This window comes from Salvia hispanica, chromosome 2 (genome assembly GCF_029641045.1).
Source record: "Salvia hispanica isolate PSC_SH4W2 chromosome 2, Shi_PSC_v1, whole genome shotgun sequence".
In the NCBI taxonomy this organism is placed as follows: Eukaryota; Viridiplantae; Streptophyta; class Magnoliopsida; order Lamiales; family Lamiaceae; genus Salvia; species Salvia hispanica.
Window position 1 is genome coordinate 62,676,379 of NC_142693.1, and position 16,896 is coordinate 62,693,274.

The following is a 16,896-nucleotide window of genomic DNA, read 5'->3' on the forward strand; positions in this document are numbered from 1 at the left end:
CAAATGATACCGTTGGTGCTCGATGCATAAAATCTCGATTCACTATCGGAATCCATGCATGGCATTGTTGGCTGTATAGATGCCGTAATTACTCAAAAAGAGGATGAATGCATGTGGTTCACTCTCATACAAAGCTGTCAGCTCAAAAGAGGATTCCCATTTCAACGTCTGTTTTAGTGGTTGTAACAGTTAGCTCTACAGCTCTATATCACATTGTAATGAGCAAAAAGAGTAATTGGTTGGATAACAAATATTTTGGCAACTGCCACTTGTAGTAGTATCATTCTTAGAGGATGCTCGGCTTGCAAAATTGTATCCCAGGTTTAAATATGTAGTATGATTGGTTCATGAGATTTAATCCCAGAACTCAATCTTAGATAGATAATCATGGAATAATTAGTCATAGCTAATCCCCTATGACTAAAATAATCTCACAACTCAATCCTAGATTATCTTAGTACTCCCCCTGTCCCACTAGAAATGAAAAGTTTTCCTTTTTGGGTTGTCCCATTAAAAATGAAACGTTTCTTAAAATAGAAATAACTTTATCTCTACTTTTCCCTCTCTCTTACTTTACTCTCTCTTCTTTAACTCACAAAACAACACTACATAAAATCCTGTGCCGAAAAGCAAACGTTTCATATTTATTGGGACGGAGGGAGTATTATTTTATCTAGGAAACCGAACATCACCTTAGTTGATTTATTAATTAGAGGGGAAGTCAAACTTCAGTGCAAGAAAACTTATTCGGTTTGTGTAATGCAACAAATGTGGAGTTTATAGACCAATTGAGATCAAGCTTTAGTGCATCATTGATGTTTTCATTGAGAGCCCACACGAGGCAACGGGTGAAATTTGGAGTTCGAGAACTCCATTACTTGAGAAGCACTTCATGAATTATTAACATGTAAAAAGTAGCAATAATGTGATCCATATGAAGGTTTGAGAGGTCCTTCAACCTTAAGTCATGGTGGCCAGCAATAAAAGGTGATATAAAAATGGTCCCCTATTTTCTTTTTCTGGAAACTATATTCTATTTTTTCATTTTCAATATCTAGGGAAAAGGAATAGAATGATCTGTAGGGACATGGAACATAATTTCCTATCAAAGTCACAACCAGAAACACTGTATTATTGGGGAAAAAGATATTTCTAAGAATATACAAGACTGCAGTTACCGCGAGTCTCCTTATCGTGAGTCCATAAATCTCATTTTTATGACTACACCAAACGTATAAAATTATTGAGTTCGCTATTTAATCACACATCGAATTCATTAATTTTATACATGTGGTGCAGTAAATTATAATTTCATAGAAGGATAAATGCAAACACTAATTTCATAGAAGGATAAGAGTGGCAGATAAGTGGAGTAAAAAACTAACTTATCTGTCACAAATATTACAATTACTACGGTTTAATTAGGAAATTATGCAGAAGGAAACACCAGATAGAATTCATAGTTATTACATCATTCTAAGAGGAGTGGTATTATTAGTGATGAGGAAGTGTTAGCCACCATGTTGTGGTTGACCGGGATCGGGCGAAGGATTGGGGAGATAAGGCATTAGAGGAGTACCGTGCTGGACAGGTCCGGGTCTTATTGAAGCCTTAGAATTTGGGACTGGATCAATGGACCGGTAATCCTCCAAATTAAGACGAGGAACATCTTCGTCCGGTGTAGGAGGCTCCCTACTTTCCTGCAGATTGCACGTAAAGGGAAGAGAATGAGGTCGCGTTTACAAGGTTCGTATTTTCTAAATGCAGCAAGCTCTTACCTTGAGCTTCCTGCTTTTCAGTACCAGTGTCATGGCATTGCTCCCACTTGCTTCCATGACTTCAATTGTGACTGACCAAACACATCGAGAAAAAATTATTGATTATGGCAAACACAAAAACACTAGCAAGGTGAAACAGTGAGCTAGACAATGATAGTTCCCACGACGATACACCAAGATTCTTAATTGAAACGATATTTGCAGTGAAGATTTAACTAGGATACGAACAAAGATTAGAATTTACATACTATACATAGACTGCGACGGCCCATGTAACGTTCTCTACAAGAACAAGAATATGCAAGCCTTATATATATGTTCATGCAAAAAGATTCAATTTTTTCACTAACTGAAGTTCAAGAACCATCAAGAAGAGCTCCTGTGGTCAGTGAAGACCATAAATTATGATATCAAAAAACTAACTTTTTTAACAAACAAAGCAACCATTTTTCATGGGTTCGCAAAGTTTCTAATCTAGTTAACAAAGAAACAAATCATAAAACAAAATCAACTCATTTTAGAAATTATAGTTAATTCCCTCATTCCATTAAGTTGATAAGACCATCTCCAGCCATAAATCCTACTTGACAGATCTCCAAATGTCAAGCTCAGCTTTCAAATTCTATTCAAAAAATTATCTGCAAAGCTCAAAATTTTAAAGTCCCTAAATTTTATTTGAAAATTTATCAGCAAGCATAAATTATGACCAAAATTCAATTCTTGATGTCACAATAAATTTGAATCTGAATATTACTATTTTTTACACAATTGATCAGTTGTTATCTCTGTTTATCGAAGTAAACTTTATGGTGCAACTAATTAAACAAAACCTTTGCATTTACTTAATCACCAAATTGCATACTTTCATGAAGAGATAATTCAATACAAATTAGTAATTTTAAATTCAACCAAAAAAACTACTTCACCATGTGTTTATCATCTATATAAGCATATTGATTTATCATATTTTAAATTTTATACCAAAAATTCATAAAAGGAAAATAAAGAAATAAACACTACTATCAGCCAAAAAATTACCTGGATTAGAGCTGAATCTTCCTTGATGGTAAACAAAAGCAGCTGTCCCAATCAACATGAACAAGCACAAGAATCCAAAGCCCCTCATTTCAAGGAAACAAAGAAAAAAACAATTTTTTTGTAAAAGGGGAAAATCAGCTCGCGGAGAAAGAAACAAAGAAGCAGCGCAGGTTATATAACAAACTCAACCCATTCAGAAATTCGTCTCGATTTGTTCTTCGATTCAGTCGACCCATACCCTCAGCAAAAATTGGGGGCCAAAAGTAAAATTGAGTGTCGTTATGCGGTGATGAATCATGATAAATGATCATGTGGCTTTTCGTTGTCACGGCCGTTGCTGCTGCTATAATCTGTATGATTGAATTTTTTATTTTTCAATTTTGCTGCAAAATTGTGCAGAGGTATAAATGTGTGAGTGGATGAGGGAATTGAATGCTGCCGAGCGGTGGAATGCGCGCCTTCTTCAAGATTGCTCTTTTGAGATAAGACAAAATGTATTATTCTATTTTATTTTCATATTTTAAAGATTTTCATCTATAAGAGACACATTTTTTTAAATAGAAATTTTTTCTCATTTTAATTACTCCTTCGTCCCAAGATATTAAATCTCTTTCTTTGTCCCAAGATATTAAATCTCTTTCTTTTGGGCACAGAAATTTAGGAGATGTTATTTTGTGGTGTAAGTGGAGTTAGTAATAAAATAAATTTTTACCATAAATAAAAATGACTCAAGTATGTTGAGACACTCCAAAATGGTTTATGGGTTTAATATCTTGGGACGGCGGGAGTATTTCTTACTATCGCTGCATTCTTTTTATACTAAATTCAACAACATTGTCTAAATCTCGTGCCAATCAATAAATATTACACTTATAATAAGACGGAGGAGGAGGTAGTAAAATGTGTTTTCAATTTTAAACTTAGTGATGCAACCAGTTCAAAATTATTAGTTTTGAATCAGCTTCAATAGAAGTGGAGTATAATTAGCCCGCTTCATGATTACATTTTTAATTTTGAATCTATAATCGATGGTTACGTTTTGATTCTAGTTGGGTAGTTTCAATTGGCTTTTTACGAGTTTTTCAATAATTCTTTCATGGATTTTTCTAATTTTGGGTCAAAATCATAGATTATAGTTTCAAAATTTCTTGAACCGGAGCCGAACTAGTATAATCAATATGCCAATTCTGGTTTAGCTTGTGAGAGCCGATTACGATTCCAAAATCAGAACCGCTAGTCCAATTCACAAATGAACGAAGAACTAAGTTTAACCATGCATCCCTGCATAAAGACTAGAGACATATATTCGATGTAGTATGTTTTATTTTTTAAAAGTAGAGTCAAGATAGAGTTTTAGATCAGTTAGAGTATGTTATTAGCTTTTCTAAAAACTATACTAGCTATAGTAGTAAAATTTATATTTCACATATTTAATTGGTATATTGAAAAGTCAGCTTAGTTTTGTGTTGTACAAATATTAAAGTTGGCATTAAGTTTTTTTTTTTTTTTGCATGTATATTTTGTATATTTCTTCCTATATTTATTTATTACCTTAATTTCACAGGAAATCCACCTACTCATCATATAGGAAGATCTAGTAAATTTATATTAAGCCATATATGAGTCTTCAGATTGAATTTGTTAAGCCTTTTAAGGTCAGATAGATACAGACCCTGAACAGATAAAATGATTGCTGATGCAAGAAAACTAAAAAAAGGAAACAACAGAAAAGTTTATTACAACATCCCAAGAAATGGGAGGGGGCTCTTTGATTCCAACAAACATACAGTTGGAGAGCCACCATAACATTATACATAGCCATCCCCAGCATCCCTTCAACATAAAAAGAACCAGAAAGAGAAACTTCTGTTGAGGGTGGGGAGAAACATCATAGGACATTTTTTCACATCTTCACATTTCAATGACACAAGAGAAAAGAGGACATTGATTTACTGTAAGAGACAGCAAAATGGTATGATCTTCAGAGCTCACACACACTGCATATGTATGCTTGTTCAAAACTCCAAAAGCAGGAGCAGATGAGATCAGTGGCGAAGCAAAGAGGAGCATTGCGGCCATTGGAACCTCCTAGAACGGCTCTTTCTGCTTCTGGCGAGGTCTGCCTCGTTCCTCTTCAGCAAGTCCCATAAGATATGGATATCCTCGTACTCACATGTCCTCACGTCTTTGTCAAGTTTGATGAGCCCTGAAATTTTGTTCAACAAGGTTCAGTGTTCAGACGTAGATCATATCTAGTGCAGTACAGACACAATGGCATCTTTGATGGTACAAGAAAAATCGGACAGAACAAATTGTGTTAGGCTTTTTAATCAAGTAGAGCATATCCCAACTTGCTCTATGTTAGCTATCAATCATTTTTCAGAGTTTCATACCATAATTAGGAAGATTCAAGCTCAGTAAACCTGTAGTGACTCATGGAGAAAATGTGATATTTGGCTGGTACAAGCAAAATTGAACAGAACAAATTATGTTAGGATTTTCTATCAAATATATGCCATAGTTAGGAAGATTGAAGTGATGATACAAAGTGATTCATATTTGATTACCAGATTCATCACTTCATTGCCATTTTTAAAAATCTAATTGGCTTATTTTCCTGCAACTCAACATAGATGGATTTCATCATTTCAATTTTCAATAAGCTGTATGTATCAACTATTACTATGATTTATACTCAATTTTGCAATTGAACGAAGATAATACTATAATTGAAATGACAGATAAGAAATAAAATGAAAACACAAGTGAGAATTCCTAAGCCAGAGAAGATTAAACCCTAGAAAGCAACAGAATTCCATCAAAATCGGAGAGAATAAGAGAGAGCGAACCTGTTTTGCGAAACCCGAACCTTCTGGATACTCCGATCCAAACTTTCCGCATCGGAATCGCCATTTTCTCCCAGCAATTCATCTGCGTCGCGGCCCTCTCAGTGTATAATCAAAGTAAACACACTCCAGTCAGCAAAAATTCCTGGAAAACAGTGAAAATTGAAACAAAAAAACATCAAAATTAAAACAATTTGCGTATGAAAGTTGCTAGCTCTGCTCTCTCTCTAGGAATGAGGGAGAGGAGAGATGAAGATGGAGTGATGAATATATGATGATTGATTGATTGCAGCCTGAATTGTTTTCCCGTTTGAATTCATTCCGAGTGGTTGGTTCGTAACTGAAGGGAGCACGTGTCGGGGTGTGAGTGGTTACACGTCTCCCAAAACGATGTCGTTGGTATGAGCTTGAAGATATTTCTACGCCTAGTGTCCACGTGGATGCTTGATGTTGGGCAGCGTCGACGTCTGTTTAAATTTTTTTGAGGAATTGTAAAATCAATTGAATATCGAGCGAATGATTATAGTTCTTCATTTATTTATTTTTTAAAATGGCACTGTTGAACATGATATATCCTTCACTGTTGGAATATCTGATTGTTTGTTTTCTTTTGTTTTTTTTAAATCCAGTTCACGAGATTAAATATTGAAATTTGACATTATTATTATGATTTTTTTAATGTTAAAAGAAAATGATGTTGGAACATTTTAATATGGTCCAACATAATAGTCTAAAGATCGCATAATATTAATGACTATTTATTGATTGACTCGATTACGTGATCTACTAAGGTTATATAACTTATAGGGTCAAACGATTATCTATTAAAATATGAGGACTATTGTGCAGATACTACTTTGGATAACTTTAATTTTGTTATAGGTGAAATTAGAGTTATAATAAAGTTAGGGACTTATTCCTAAATACATGGTTATGGTCCCCAAGTGCAACTCTATAAATAGGTCAATAGATTCACATTCCTATTGAACGTATCAAGACTCTACAGATTACAGAGAATCTGTGAGAGAACGTTGTCACTTGGAAGACTAATTTCCATACTTCAGAATCATTAAAAACATCATGAATCCGAATCCATGTACGCTTCCGCTTTATGTTTATCAATCGTATTCGACATGTGTGATTTATGTGATGAAATTATGTGAATCATTAATTTGATTCCAACAATTGGTATCAGAGCCAATACATGTTGGAACGAATTGATAATTCATTTATCTATGATTTTTCATTGTTTGGATTCAGTTTATGATTTGCCGTTGAACTTGTTGAGGTTGTTCATCAATTCTTCTGTGTTTTCTAATGTGAGCGCAAGATTTCTTTTGAAATTTTTTTGAAGAAATTTCGGATGAAAATTTGAAATTGTTTGTTGAATTCATTCAAAAGCTTTTCAATAGAGTTGATATTTAATACACGCAAACCAATATATTATTGGTTTGTGAATTGAGAGATTATATGCGTGAAATTTTCAACAATTTTAACTTTTGAATATTTGGTCTCCAAACCCATTCCAGTTCCTTTAATAAATTATTTGGAGAAATTTCAAATCAAAATTTGGGTTTCTTCGGTTTATGCTTCTCTTGAGTTTAACAGAATGTTTGAGAGAAATTGAGAAATAGTTTCTCACTCAAAATTCTTTTTAAAAAATTAAGTTTTCAATTAAATCTGACCACCGTCCATGTATTCCGGCGAACGGCGACGTCGCCAAGTCTCCGGCAACGTCGCAGCGGTTGACGGCGGTGAATCGTTGGCCTTACTTCATGAAACGACGCGACCACCGTTTCAGAAAAACTGATTTCAGATTCTATTTTTAAAATTTGGCTTAATAACAGCAGCCAATTTTTCCTTCTCTGGCCATAATTTTATAAAATGTTTGGGCCCACAATTTTGGATTTTGAACTTCTTTTCCTCTATTAACATTTACGCAAAATTGTTTGCTAGTGCCCAAGAGTATTTTTCTTTAATAAATAATTAATGGTATTTGATTGTTTTAGTTAGTAAGTAATTAATTAAATAATGACTTAAGCTTTTATTATCTATTATTTTAAATAAATTAATTAAAGCATTAACTTGCCAAAGTGAGCTCTGACGTGTAAATTAATTTATTTAGAATATATAGGATATTTATATACTTGAAATACATTCGAATAATTAATCGGCCCAAAGGAAGATTGTTATTTGGCCGTATTTCTTGTGTACTTTGTGGTAATAATATGAGATTATCCTTAAGTCATTGTGGACACTAAGTCGGCCCAAAGGAAGACTTATTGTTTGACTGGAAATGATTATCTATATTTGATTACTACGTATTAAGATATCACTTGCAAGTTAATTATTTTGTCCAAAGATGAAATTTTAATGTTGTGCCGACATCTTGAAATGAGAATTGTCATTATTTAATTTATTTACTTATTATTTACGTGAGCTAATTATTGTCATGCTTGTTATATTTGTTCTTTGCTAGCTCAAGAATCTGCTATTGGTTTTCTAAATTCCATTCATGTGCTAAAAGGCAATACCTATGCATCATGGAGAAGCAAGGTATTGATTGGTTTGGGGATTGCAAATTTAGACTATGCACTTCGGACGGAGCAACCCGCCCCTCTTACTGATGAAAGTTCCGATGAGGATAAACGGACTTTTGAGAGGTGGGAACACTCCAATCGCATGAGTCTTATGATTATACAACATGTCATCCCTGAAAAATTTCGCGGTACTGTCCCGAAAGAAGCAACTGCTAAGGAATTTCTCGAGGCCATTGATATGAATTTCGCAAGCAATGAAAAGGCCGAAACGGCTTCATTGATGCATAAACTTGTGACTATGAGGTATAATGGCCGAGGGGAAATTAGGGAGCACATTATGGAAATGTCAAACACTGCTTCAAAGCTTACGACACTTAATTTGACGATCAATGATGATCAACTAGTGCATTTGGTTATGATATCTCTTCCTCATCAATTTGATCACTTCAAAGTTAGTTACAATACTGTGAAGGATAAATGGACATTGAATGAGTTGATTTCTCATTGTGTTCAAGAGGAAGAGAGATTGAAGCAAAGTAAGACATAAAGTGTTCACTTAGCAACAAGCTATAGGGGTAAACGAGGAAGAGACAAGGGAAATAGGGTTCTTTCCGAGTTCGCTAAGGGGAAGAGGATTCTTCCTGATTCCTCCAGAAATGTTGTGGGTCCATCTGCAAAACAGTTTAAGAAGGAAAAATCAGCTTCAGTTTGCTTCTTTTGCAAGAAAGATGGACACAAGAAGAATGATTGTGAAGAGTATCACGCTTGGCGCGTGAAGAAAGGTACATTTTTCACTTATGTTTGTTCAGAAGTTAATTTAGCTTCTGTACCTGGACATACTTGGTGGATAGACTCTGGTGCTACTACTCACATAAGTGTGTCCATGCAGGGTTGCCTCCAGTGCCGAAAGCCGATTGATGCTGAAAGATTCATCTATGTGGGCGATGGCAAACAAGTTGAAATGGAGGCAATAGGCACATTTAGATTATTACTAAAAACTGGTTGTTATTTGGATTTAGAACAGACATCTGTTGTACCGTCATTTAGACGGAATTTAATTTCTATTTCTGTATTGGACAAATTCGGTTATACTTGTTCATTTAGAAATAGTAGATTTAGTCTTTATCTAAATTCAACTTTGGTTGGCACCGGTTCTCTTTCTTATGGCGATAATCTTTATTTGCTTAATACTATTACTTCATTTAATGAAGCCTTGCATGTGAACTTACGAGGTACAAAGCGTAAATTAATAAGTGAGAATTCTGCTACAATTTGGCACAAACGTTTAGGTCATATCTCCAAATGGAGAATACAAAGACTTGTGTCAGATGGAATTCTTACCATTCCCAATATGGCAGACTTTCAAGTCTGTGTTGAGTGCATTAAGGGGAAACAAACAAATATTAGGAGATTTGAAGTCAATCGGACTACAGACGTCTTAGAACTTATCCATACATATATCTGTGGACCGTTCCCTACTGCATCTTGGAACGGTCAACGATATTTTATTACGTTCATAGACGATTATTCCCGATATGGTTATTTATATCTCATAAGTGAAAAATCTCAAGCACTGGATACGTTCAAGAGTTATAAGGCCGAAGTTGAAAATCAACTTGGAAAAAGAATTAAGAACGTCAGATCTGACCGTGGTGGAGAATACTATGGTAGATATGATGGCTCGGGTGAACAACGTCCAGGACCATTCGCTAGATTTCTTGAGGAATGTGGAATCGTCCCACAATACACTATGCCTGGTAGTCCTACCATGAATGGTGTTGCTGAAAGACGAAATAGAACCCTCAAGGATATGGTTAGAAGCATGATCAGTCATTCTACTTTGCCAGAATCCCTTTGGGGAGAGGCACTTAAGACCGCAACATACATCCTAAACCGAGTACCTACTAAAGCAACTGCCGTAACCCCTTATGAATTATGGACGGGCAAAAGACCCAGCTTAGGTCATTTACATGTTTGGGGTTGTCCAGCTGAAGCTCGGCCTTATAGGCCACGCGAGCATAAATTGGACTCTAAAACGGTAAGTTGTTATTTTGTAGGTTATCCTGAGCGGTCTAGGGGTTTCAAGTTCTATGATCCCACAACTAGATCATTTTTTGAGACGAATAATGCAAGGTTCTTTGAGGAAGTTGAGTTTGGGGGGGAAGATGGCATAAAGAATGTTGTCTTTGAAGAGGAAGTGATTTCACTTCCCTTCATTCCAGAACAAGACGACACTCTTGTAATTCCTGTTCCACCTCCCGAACAACAACATGAAGAACAACCACAACCTCCTCAAAAACATGATGAAGTAGTGCCACTAAGGAGATCCACTAGAATGAGGAGACCTGCAATATCTACGGATGAATATATTGTATATCTCCAAGAGCATGAGGTAGACATTGGAGCGATGGAAGATGACCCAGTCACTTTCCGTCAAGCCATTGAAAGCCCTAATATTCAAAAGTGGATCGATGCTATGATTGAAGAGATTAAGTCTATGCAAAGCAATGACGTTTGAGATCTTGTCACATTGCCTGAAGGTGCGAAACCCATTGGTTGCAAGTGGATTTTTAAGACCAAACGGGATTCGCAAGACAATGTGGAGAGATATAAGGCTCGTCTTGTAGCAAAAGGCTTTACTCAAAAGGAAGGCATCGATTTTACCGAGACTTTCTCTCCAGTTTCGGCGAAAGACTCATTCAGAATAATCATGGCACTAGTAGCTCATTTTAATTTGGAGCTACATCAGATGGATGTAAAGACATCGTTTCTTAATGGCGACATTACAGAAACGATTTATATGGTACAACCTGAAAACTTTGTGTCCGGTGACCCAAAGAAGATGGTATGCAAACTTAAGAAATCCATCTACGGTCTTAAACAAGCGTCTCGTCAATGATATGTTAAATTTCATAAAGTTGTCGTCTCATTTGGTTTTGAGACAAATCCAGTTGATGAATGTATATACTATAAGTTCAGTGGGAGCAAATTTATTTTCCTGGTTCTATATGTCGACGACATTCTACTTGCTTGCAACGATGTAGATTTACTACGTGACACCAAGAAATTTCTCTCTAGAAAATTCGAAATGAAAGATCTTGGTGATGCTTCTTTTGTATTAGGAATCCAAATACATCGGGATCGTTCCCTAGGTGTACTTGGATTATCACAAAAGAGCTACATCGATAACCCCTGTGGCTAAAGGTGATAAATTCAGTTTGAATCAATGTCCCGAAAATGAGCTTGCTAAAAAGGAAATGAAATTACTTCCCTATGCATCGGCTGTGGGAAGTCTTATGTATGCACAAGTATGCACGCGTCCGGATATTGCGTTCATAGTGGGCATGCTAGGCAGATACTTGAGTAATCCCGGTATGGATCATTGGAAAGCAGTCAAACGTGTTTTGCGGTATATGCAAAGAACAAAGGATTATATGCTCACTTATAGGAAATCGGATCAGCTTGAGATCATTGGGTATTCTGATTCGGATTTCGCGGGATGCCAAGATAGTCGTAGATCCACGTCAGGTTATGTCTTTATGCTCGCCGGAGGGGCTATATCTTGAAAAAGTGTTAAACAAACATTGATAGCCACCTCTATAATGGAAACAGAATTCATAGCTTGTTTTGAGGCATCACAACATGGAGTATGGTTGCGAAACTTTATTCAAGGACTGCAAATTGTGGATAGTATTGAAAGACCACTCAAGTTATATTGTGACAATAAGTCCGCAGTCATGTGCTCCAACAACAACAGGAGCTCGTCGAAGTCATTGACATCAAGTTCCTTGTTGTTAAGGATAGAATTCAGAGTAGACAATTGCAAATTGAACACTTAGGTTCGACTTCCATGCTTGCGGATCCTTTTACAAAAGGTTTACCGCCTTCGGTCTTTCATGAGCATGTATTTCACATGGGTATTCGACCTTGTGATACTTTGGTTTAGTGGGAGTTTATGTTCATCTATGTAATAACATTAAATTTCAGTTATATTAAGTGAACTATAGTTACTTTGGTTTTAGTTACTTTGAATTATGCTTTGGTATTTTCTGATCTCACTACAGTTTCAGAGGACCAGTTGAAAATAGACATGCAAAAGATCACATAGCATGTAATTTTCATGCTGCACACTCATATTTTGATTTGTGTTGCTAGATGTGTTGATATTTGTGATCACTGATGAGTTTAGTCATGTATACGTGTTGTGACTTAAACTTCTTTGGTTCTATATTAACATGTTTAGTAGACCGGATCGGTAAAGATGATTGATATAAATAGTAAGCGCGCAATTTCAGTAATGTACAATCATTTGGCGACTTTTTATGTTGGCCCAAGTGGGAGATTTTTGAAACATTTTAATATGGTCCAACATAATAGTCTAAAGATGTCATAATATTAATGACTATTTATTGATTGACTCGATTACGTGATCTACTAAGGTTATATAACTTATAGGGTCAAACGATTATCTATTAAAATATGAGGACTATTGTGCAGATACTACTTTGGATAACTTTAACTTTGTTATGGGTGAAATTAAAGTTATAATAAAGTTAGGGACTTATTCCTAAATACATGGTTATGGTCCCCAAGTGCAACTCTATAAATAGGTCAATAGATTCTCATTCCTATTGATCTGACGTATCAAGACTCTACAGATTACGGAGAATCTGTGAGAGAGCGTTGTCACTTGGAAGACTAATTTCCATACTTCAGAATCATTAACAACATCATGAATCCGAATCCATGTACGCTTCCGCTTTATGTTTATCAATCGTATTCGACATGTGTGATTTATGTGATGAATTATGTGAATCATTAATTTGATTCCAACAAATGAATAATATATTAGAGTAAACAATGTGTAGATACTTTGAAGTAGAATTATCTAGAGTTATATAGCAAAAATATCTTTTGATTCCAACAAATGAATAATATATTAGAGTAAACAATGTGTAGATACTTTGAAGTAGAATTATCTAGAGTTATATAGCAAAAATATCTACCTTTTTATAGAGAAGAATGTAAATATGTAAAATAAACTACTAGTATAAAAATAGACTAGAAAATTCTAAAAATATAACACATAGTACAGTATAATAATTGTGTTGTATACCTTTCGAATAAGCTGATAAGTGAAGTGTTTCTAGCTATAAATAAACATCAAAAGATTTTTTCATTTAAGCCAAGAGCAGAGTTCGGAGCATTATAATTATAAAACTCTAATAATATATGGATACTCATTATTTATAAAATAATAAAAACTTAACAGAATAAGTTTAATGAATCAGAGTAAAGAATATACGAAGTGAATTTGTATATCAATTTTGAAAAATGTTACACTTGATATTGCAAAAACATTTCATATCATTATAAAATGAAGAAAACCACCTACCATAAAACAGAACAATCAACCGACATCTCTTCGCATAAACTGCCCACTGCTAAATCCTCAAGATCACAATAGCGGTCAAAATGATCAAACATTGCGAAACGAGATCTAGTGAACTGTGATCCTATTACGAGATCTAGTGAACTGTGATCCTGTGACGATGGCGTCCAGAGGGTCAAACATTTTGTGACCTGAGATTCAGAGGCGACGGACGACGTCATATTGACACTGGAGAAAGAGGAAGATGCTATGAAGGAATAAAAAAATTAGAACAATCATTACAAAAGCGGAATAGTTTTAGCTTTTTACATTCGCAAAATGAAGCAAGTTTACCAAATATGAAAATAAATGATTTGAAAATTTCAAATTAAAATTGCACCAGTGCAATTCACAAATAATTTCACAAAAATTTGGGTATGTGTCCAAAAAAGTCACACAACATCCAATGGAAACATAATCAAGTAAAAATTACACTACAACAGTAAAGAAATTTATATAGTAGTAGTAAGTTTTTACCAAGTTTGCCAAAATAAATTCATAAATAATTTACAAGTGGTAATGATAAATTTCACCAACCTTTATCCCAAAAATAAATTCCTCAATTTCCATTTGTTTTTTGTTTTATTTTTCACAATATATAATTTTGTTCCTATCTTTATTAAATTTTGTCTCTGAAGGCATTCATTATGCAGCTAAGCTGAAAAAAAATGTTATAGCTGATTTTTGGGGTGCCCATTGCGATATGATATCCTTTTAGACATTGGTTGAGCTTAGGCCTTGGGCCTATTTGGTCGGGCTCCTTTTAGAGTAGTTTTGATAAAAAACGGCCCAAGGCCTGAACTTGCTACTCCTTCAGCCCAAAACTGATAGCCCACTTTCGAGTTTCGGTATTCGCTGTGATTAAAAATGTTTTAAATTAAATTAAATTAAAATACTATCATTGTCCTACTCATGAATGAAAAAAATTGTTAAAAGTAAGTTAAATAGAGAGTAACAGTTAGTTGTTCATACAATCACCTGGAATAAAAAAAATTTAAATTAAATTAAAATACTACTCGAGAATTGAGAAATTGTTAAGTAAAGTAAGGAGAGAGTAAAAGTTAGTTGAATATTTTAATGAGGAAAAAAAAGAGATTTATTTCAAATATAGAAAATAAATATTTTAAATAAAATAAATTAAAAAGCAAGCTAAAGAGTACTTTAATTTTTAAAATATAGAAATTCTTTTTTCTCTGTGTCTAAAAATTGAAATTTTCTAGTACTATTTCAGTAAATTTCTTTCTTTTATTTTACTAATTTTGCGTTGAAGTACGTAGACGAAATCTCCACCGGAATTCAACCAAGTGCGGGCTGCTGAAACTAGCAGGACGCGAATGCAGTAGCTCAAATTCTCACCTACTCCTACTCCGCCTCGTTACAAATATGGCACCGAAGGGCTGACTGAAATCGAATTTCATCTTCTTAATTCTTCCAACATTATCAAAAAATTGTAACAATACAAACATCTATCTAATTAAACCTTGAGATGTAGAAAAGATTCAAACATCAGCTTTCAACAGTTATACAGTAGTACTAATATAATAAGGCAGAGAATAATAATATAGATTGAGATAATATGAACATATTTCACTGAGTCTCAATACACTTAAACCATCAAAAAATTTAGGAAATTATCTCAGCAACAATGCTGAAACAGCTTCTAAAACATTGACAGACTTGAAATATAGCTGAAACCAGTTTCACCGATGGCCCCTCGTCACTTCTTTAGGTGGGGGAAACAAGTGTAGACATCAGCCTTCGGGTGCTTTGCCTCAGCGTGTTCCCTGCATTTCACCTCCGAAGTAGTGCAAATGAAAGTTTGCATACAAACCTTGCACTGCAGTTTAGAACCGGTAACATTGAAGTTAGTACCAAAACCAAGAGCGCATCAGCACGACACTATCATCACTGTTTTGAATAAAAAAATACACAAGACTGAGCAAAATTATCCAAGATCGCCATCGATCAAGATTGGATCAGTTCACACTTACATAAACAGGCTATTGGAAAGAGAATTGAACGATTAATACCATACTATTTGAGACCTATAGCAACGACCTATGTTAAGTTCATTAAGCAAGTCTACTCGATGCAGTTATGCACGTCAAGTCCTAGCCACCCTTACTCAATGAGATCGAGCTGAAACAACCGAGAAACATGCAGTTCTCTGGAAAAAGACCATTATATGAGAGAAGTTGATACAATTCACTTCACCATCTATCTACACTTATGTTTGCAATCCAAGACAAAGTGTCGACATTGCAGCACAAACACACAGTCGATCTATAAAAACAAAGAACGGCTCGAGTTGAATTGAATCTAGCAAACTCAAGACTTATCATTGTAATCAAAAGTCAGGAAACTCTTATGAAGAACTTTCAACACTTATCAGACCTACATCTTATGACAAATTTCAGAAAGTCTCAAGAAAAAGATCAGTTTTTCACATCTTATACATTATATACTGAATCAAAACATTTTAACTGTTGAGCTAATCAGGAGCAATACAGCATCAACAGCAATCAAGATCAGCCTTTTCACAGAAAACAACAGTAAGAAACCACAGAATAATCAGATCAGAAATTAACAAAACCCCCAATTCCAATAAAAATTCAAGATATCACAAATAGCACAGATAAATCAGTAATAAACACAGTAACAATCAGATTTATACAAAAATATTTTTTACCTGGATGGTCATAGCCTTCTTGTTGGTTTCAAGCTGACTTCCTGCTCAGAAAATCAAACACGCAATCACGATCAATTGAATAAAAAAAGAAAATAAAAAGAGAAAAGAAATGAGCTTGTGATCCCTAACATGGAAAATCCAAAACACTGAAAATTAAGAGAAGAGTGATATACCTTTCTGGCCTTTGAGCTTCTCCATGTTTCTCTCTCTAGCCATCTTTGCCTTCTGGCCATTGCCTCCGCCCATGGCTTCTAGCTCCTTCCCCTCTTTCTCTCCCTCTTCTTTTTGTTTTTTTGTTTTTTTGGTTATTGAAGATCAAAAACCTCTATTTATGCCTTTCTGATGAAAAGAAGCACAATTGCTATTTATATATTGGAAAATACTATTCCAAATAATTATACATATATTCTTTCAGTATGGGGAATTTTATTGGTGGGATGATAGATCCAATAAATGGAGATAAAGGAAATTAGGCAGAAGTTGTCATTATTACACCATAAAATTATCATTGAGTTTTTTTTTCAATGTAACCATAAAATTACACCATAAAAATATTACGTTTTGAACAAATAAA

General features: G+C 34.7%; 2 protein-coding genes and 1 long non-coding RNA gene across 5 annotated transcripts; all 3 read right to left on the reverse strand.

The window, feature by feature from the left end:
- Positions 1-1,322: 1,322 nt before the first annotated feature.
- LOC125201691 (uncharacterized) lies at positions 1,323-3,271 on the reverse strand. Of its 3 annotated transcripts, XM_089064434.1 has the most exons (4): positions 3,001-3,271; positions 2,817-2,858; positions 1,779-1,849; positions 1,323-1,700 (listed from the first exon to the last, which is right to left on the reverse strand). In XM_089064434.1, the coding sequence occupies exons 1-4, from the start codon at positions 3,125-3,127 to the stop codon at positions 1,512-1,514; spliced, it is 429 nt and encodes a 142-aa protein (XP_088920560.1). In that variant the 5' UTR covers positions 3,128-3,271; the 3' UTR covers positions 1,323-1,511. The 3 variants fall into 3 exon arrangements, with proteins under 3 accessions (XP_088920560.1, XP_047955863.1, XP_047955862.1); XM_048099906.2 differs by having other exon boundaries at positions 1,803-1,849; positions 2,817-3,270; XM_048099905.2 differs by having other exon boundaries at positions 2,817-3,264.
- A 1,585-nt stretch (positions 3,272-4,856) lies between these two features.
- LOC125212623 (uncharacterized) lies at positions 4,857-6,170 on the reverse strand. The gene is made up of 2 exons (XR_016135217.1): positions 5,666-6,170; positions 4,857-5,022 (listed from the first exon to the last, which is right to left on the reverse strand). It is a non-coding gene; the product is annotated as an uncharacterized LOC125212623 (long non-coding RNA).
- Positions 6,171-15,175: 9,005 nt separating this feature from the next.
- Positions 15,176-16,663, reverse strand: LOC125208351 (uncharacterized protein At2g23090-like). Its single transcript, XM_048107946.2, has 3 exons — positions 16,496-16,663; positions 16,323-16,363; positions 15,176-15,470 (listed from the first exon to the last, which is right to left on the reverse strand). Exons 1-3 carry the CDS (start codon positions 16,566-16,568, stop codon positions 15,351-15,353), a joined length of 234 nt encoding a protein of 77 aa, XP_047963903.1. The 5' UTR covers positions 16,569-16,663; the 3' UTR covers positions 15,176-15,350.
- Positions 16,664-16,896: the final 233 nt, after the last annotated feature.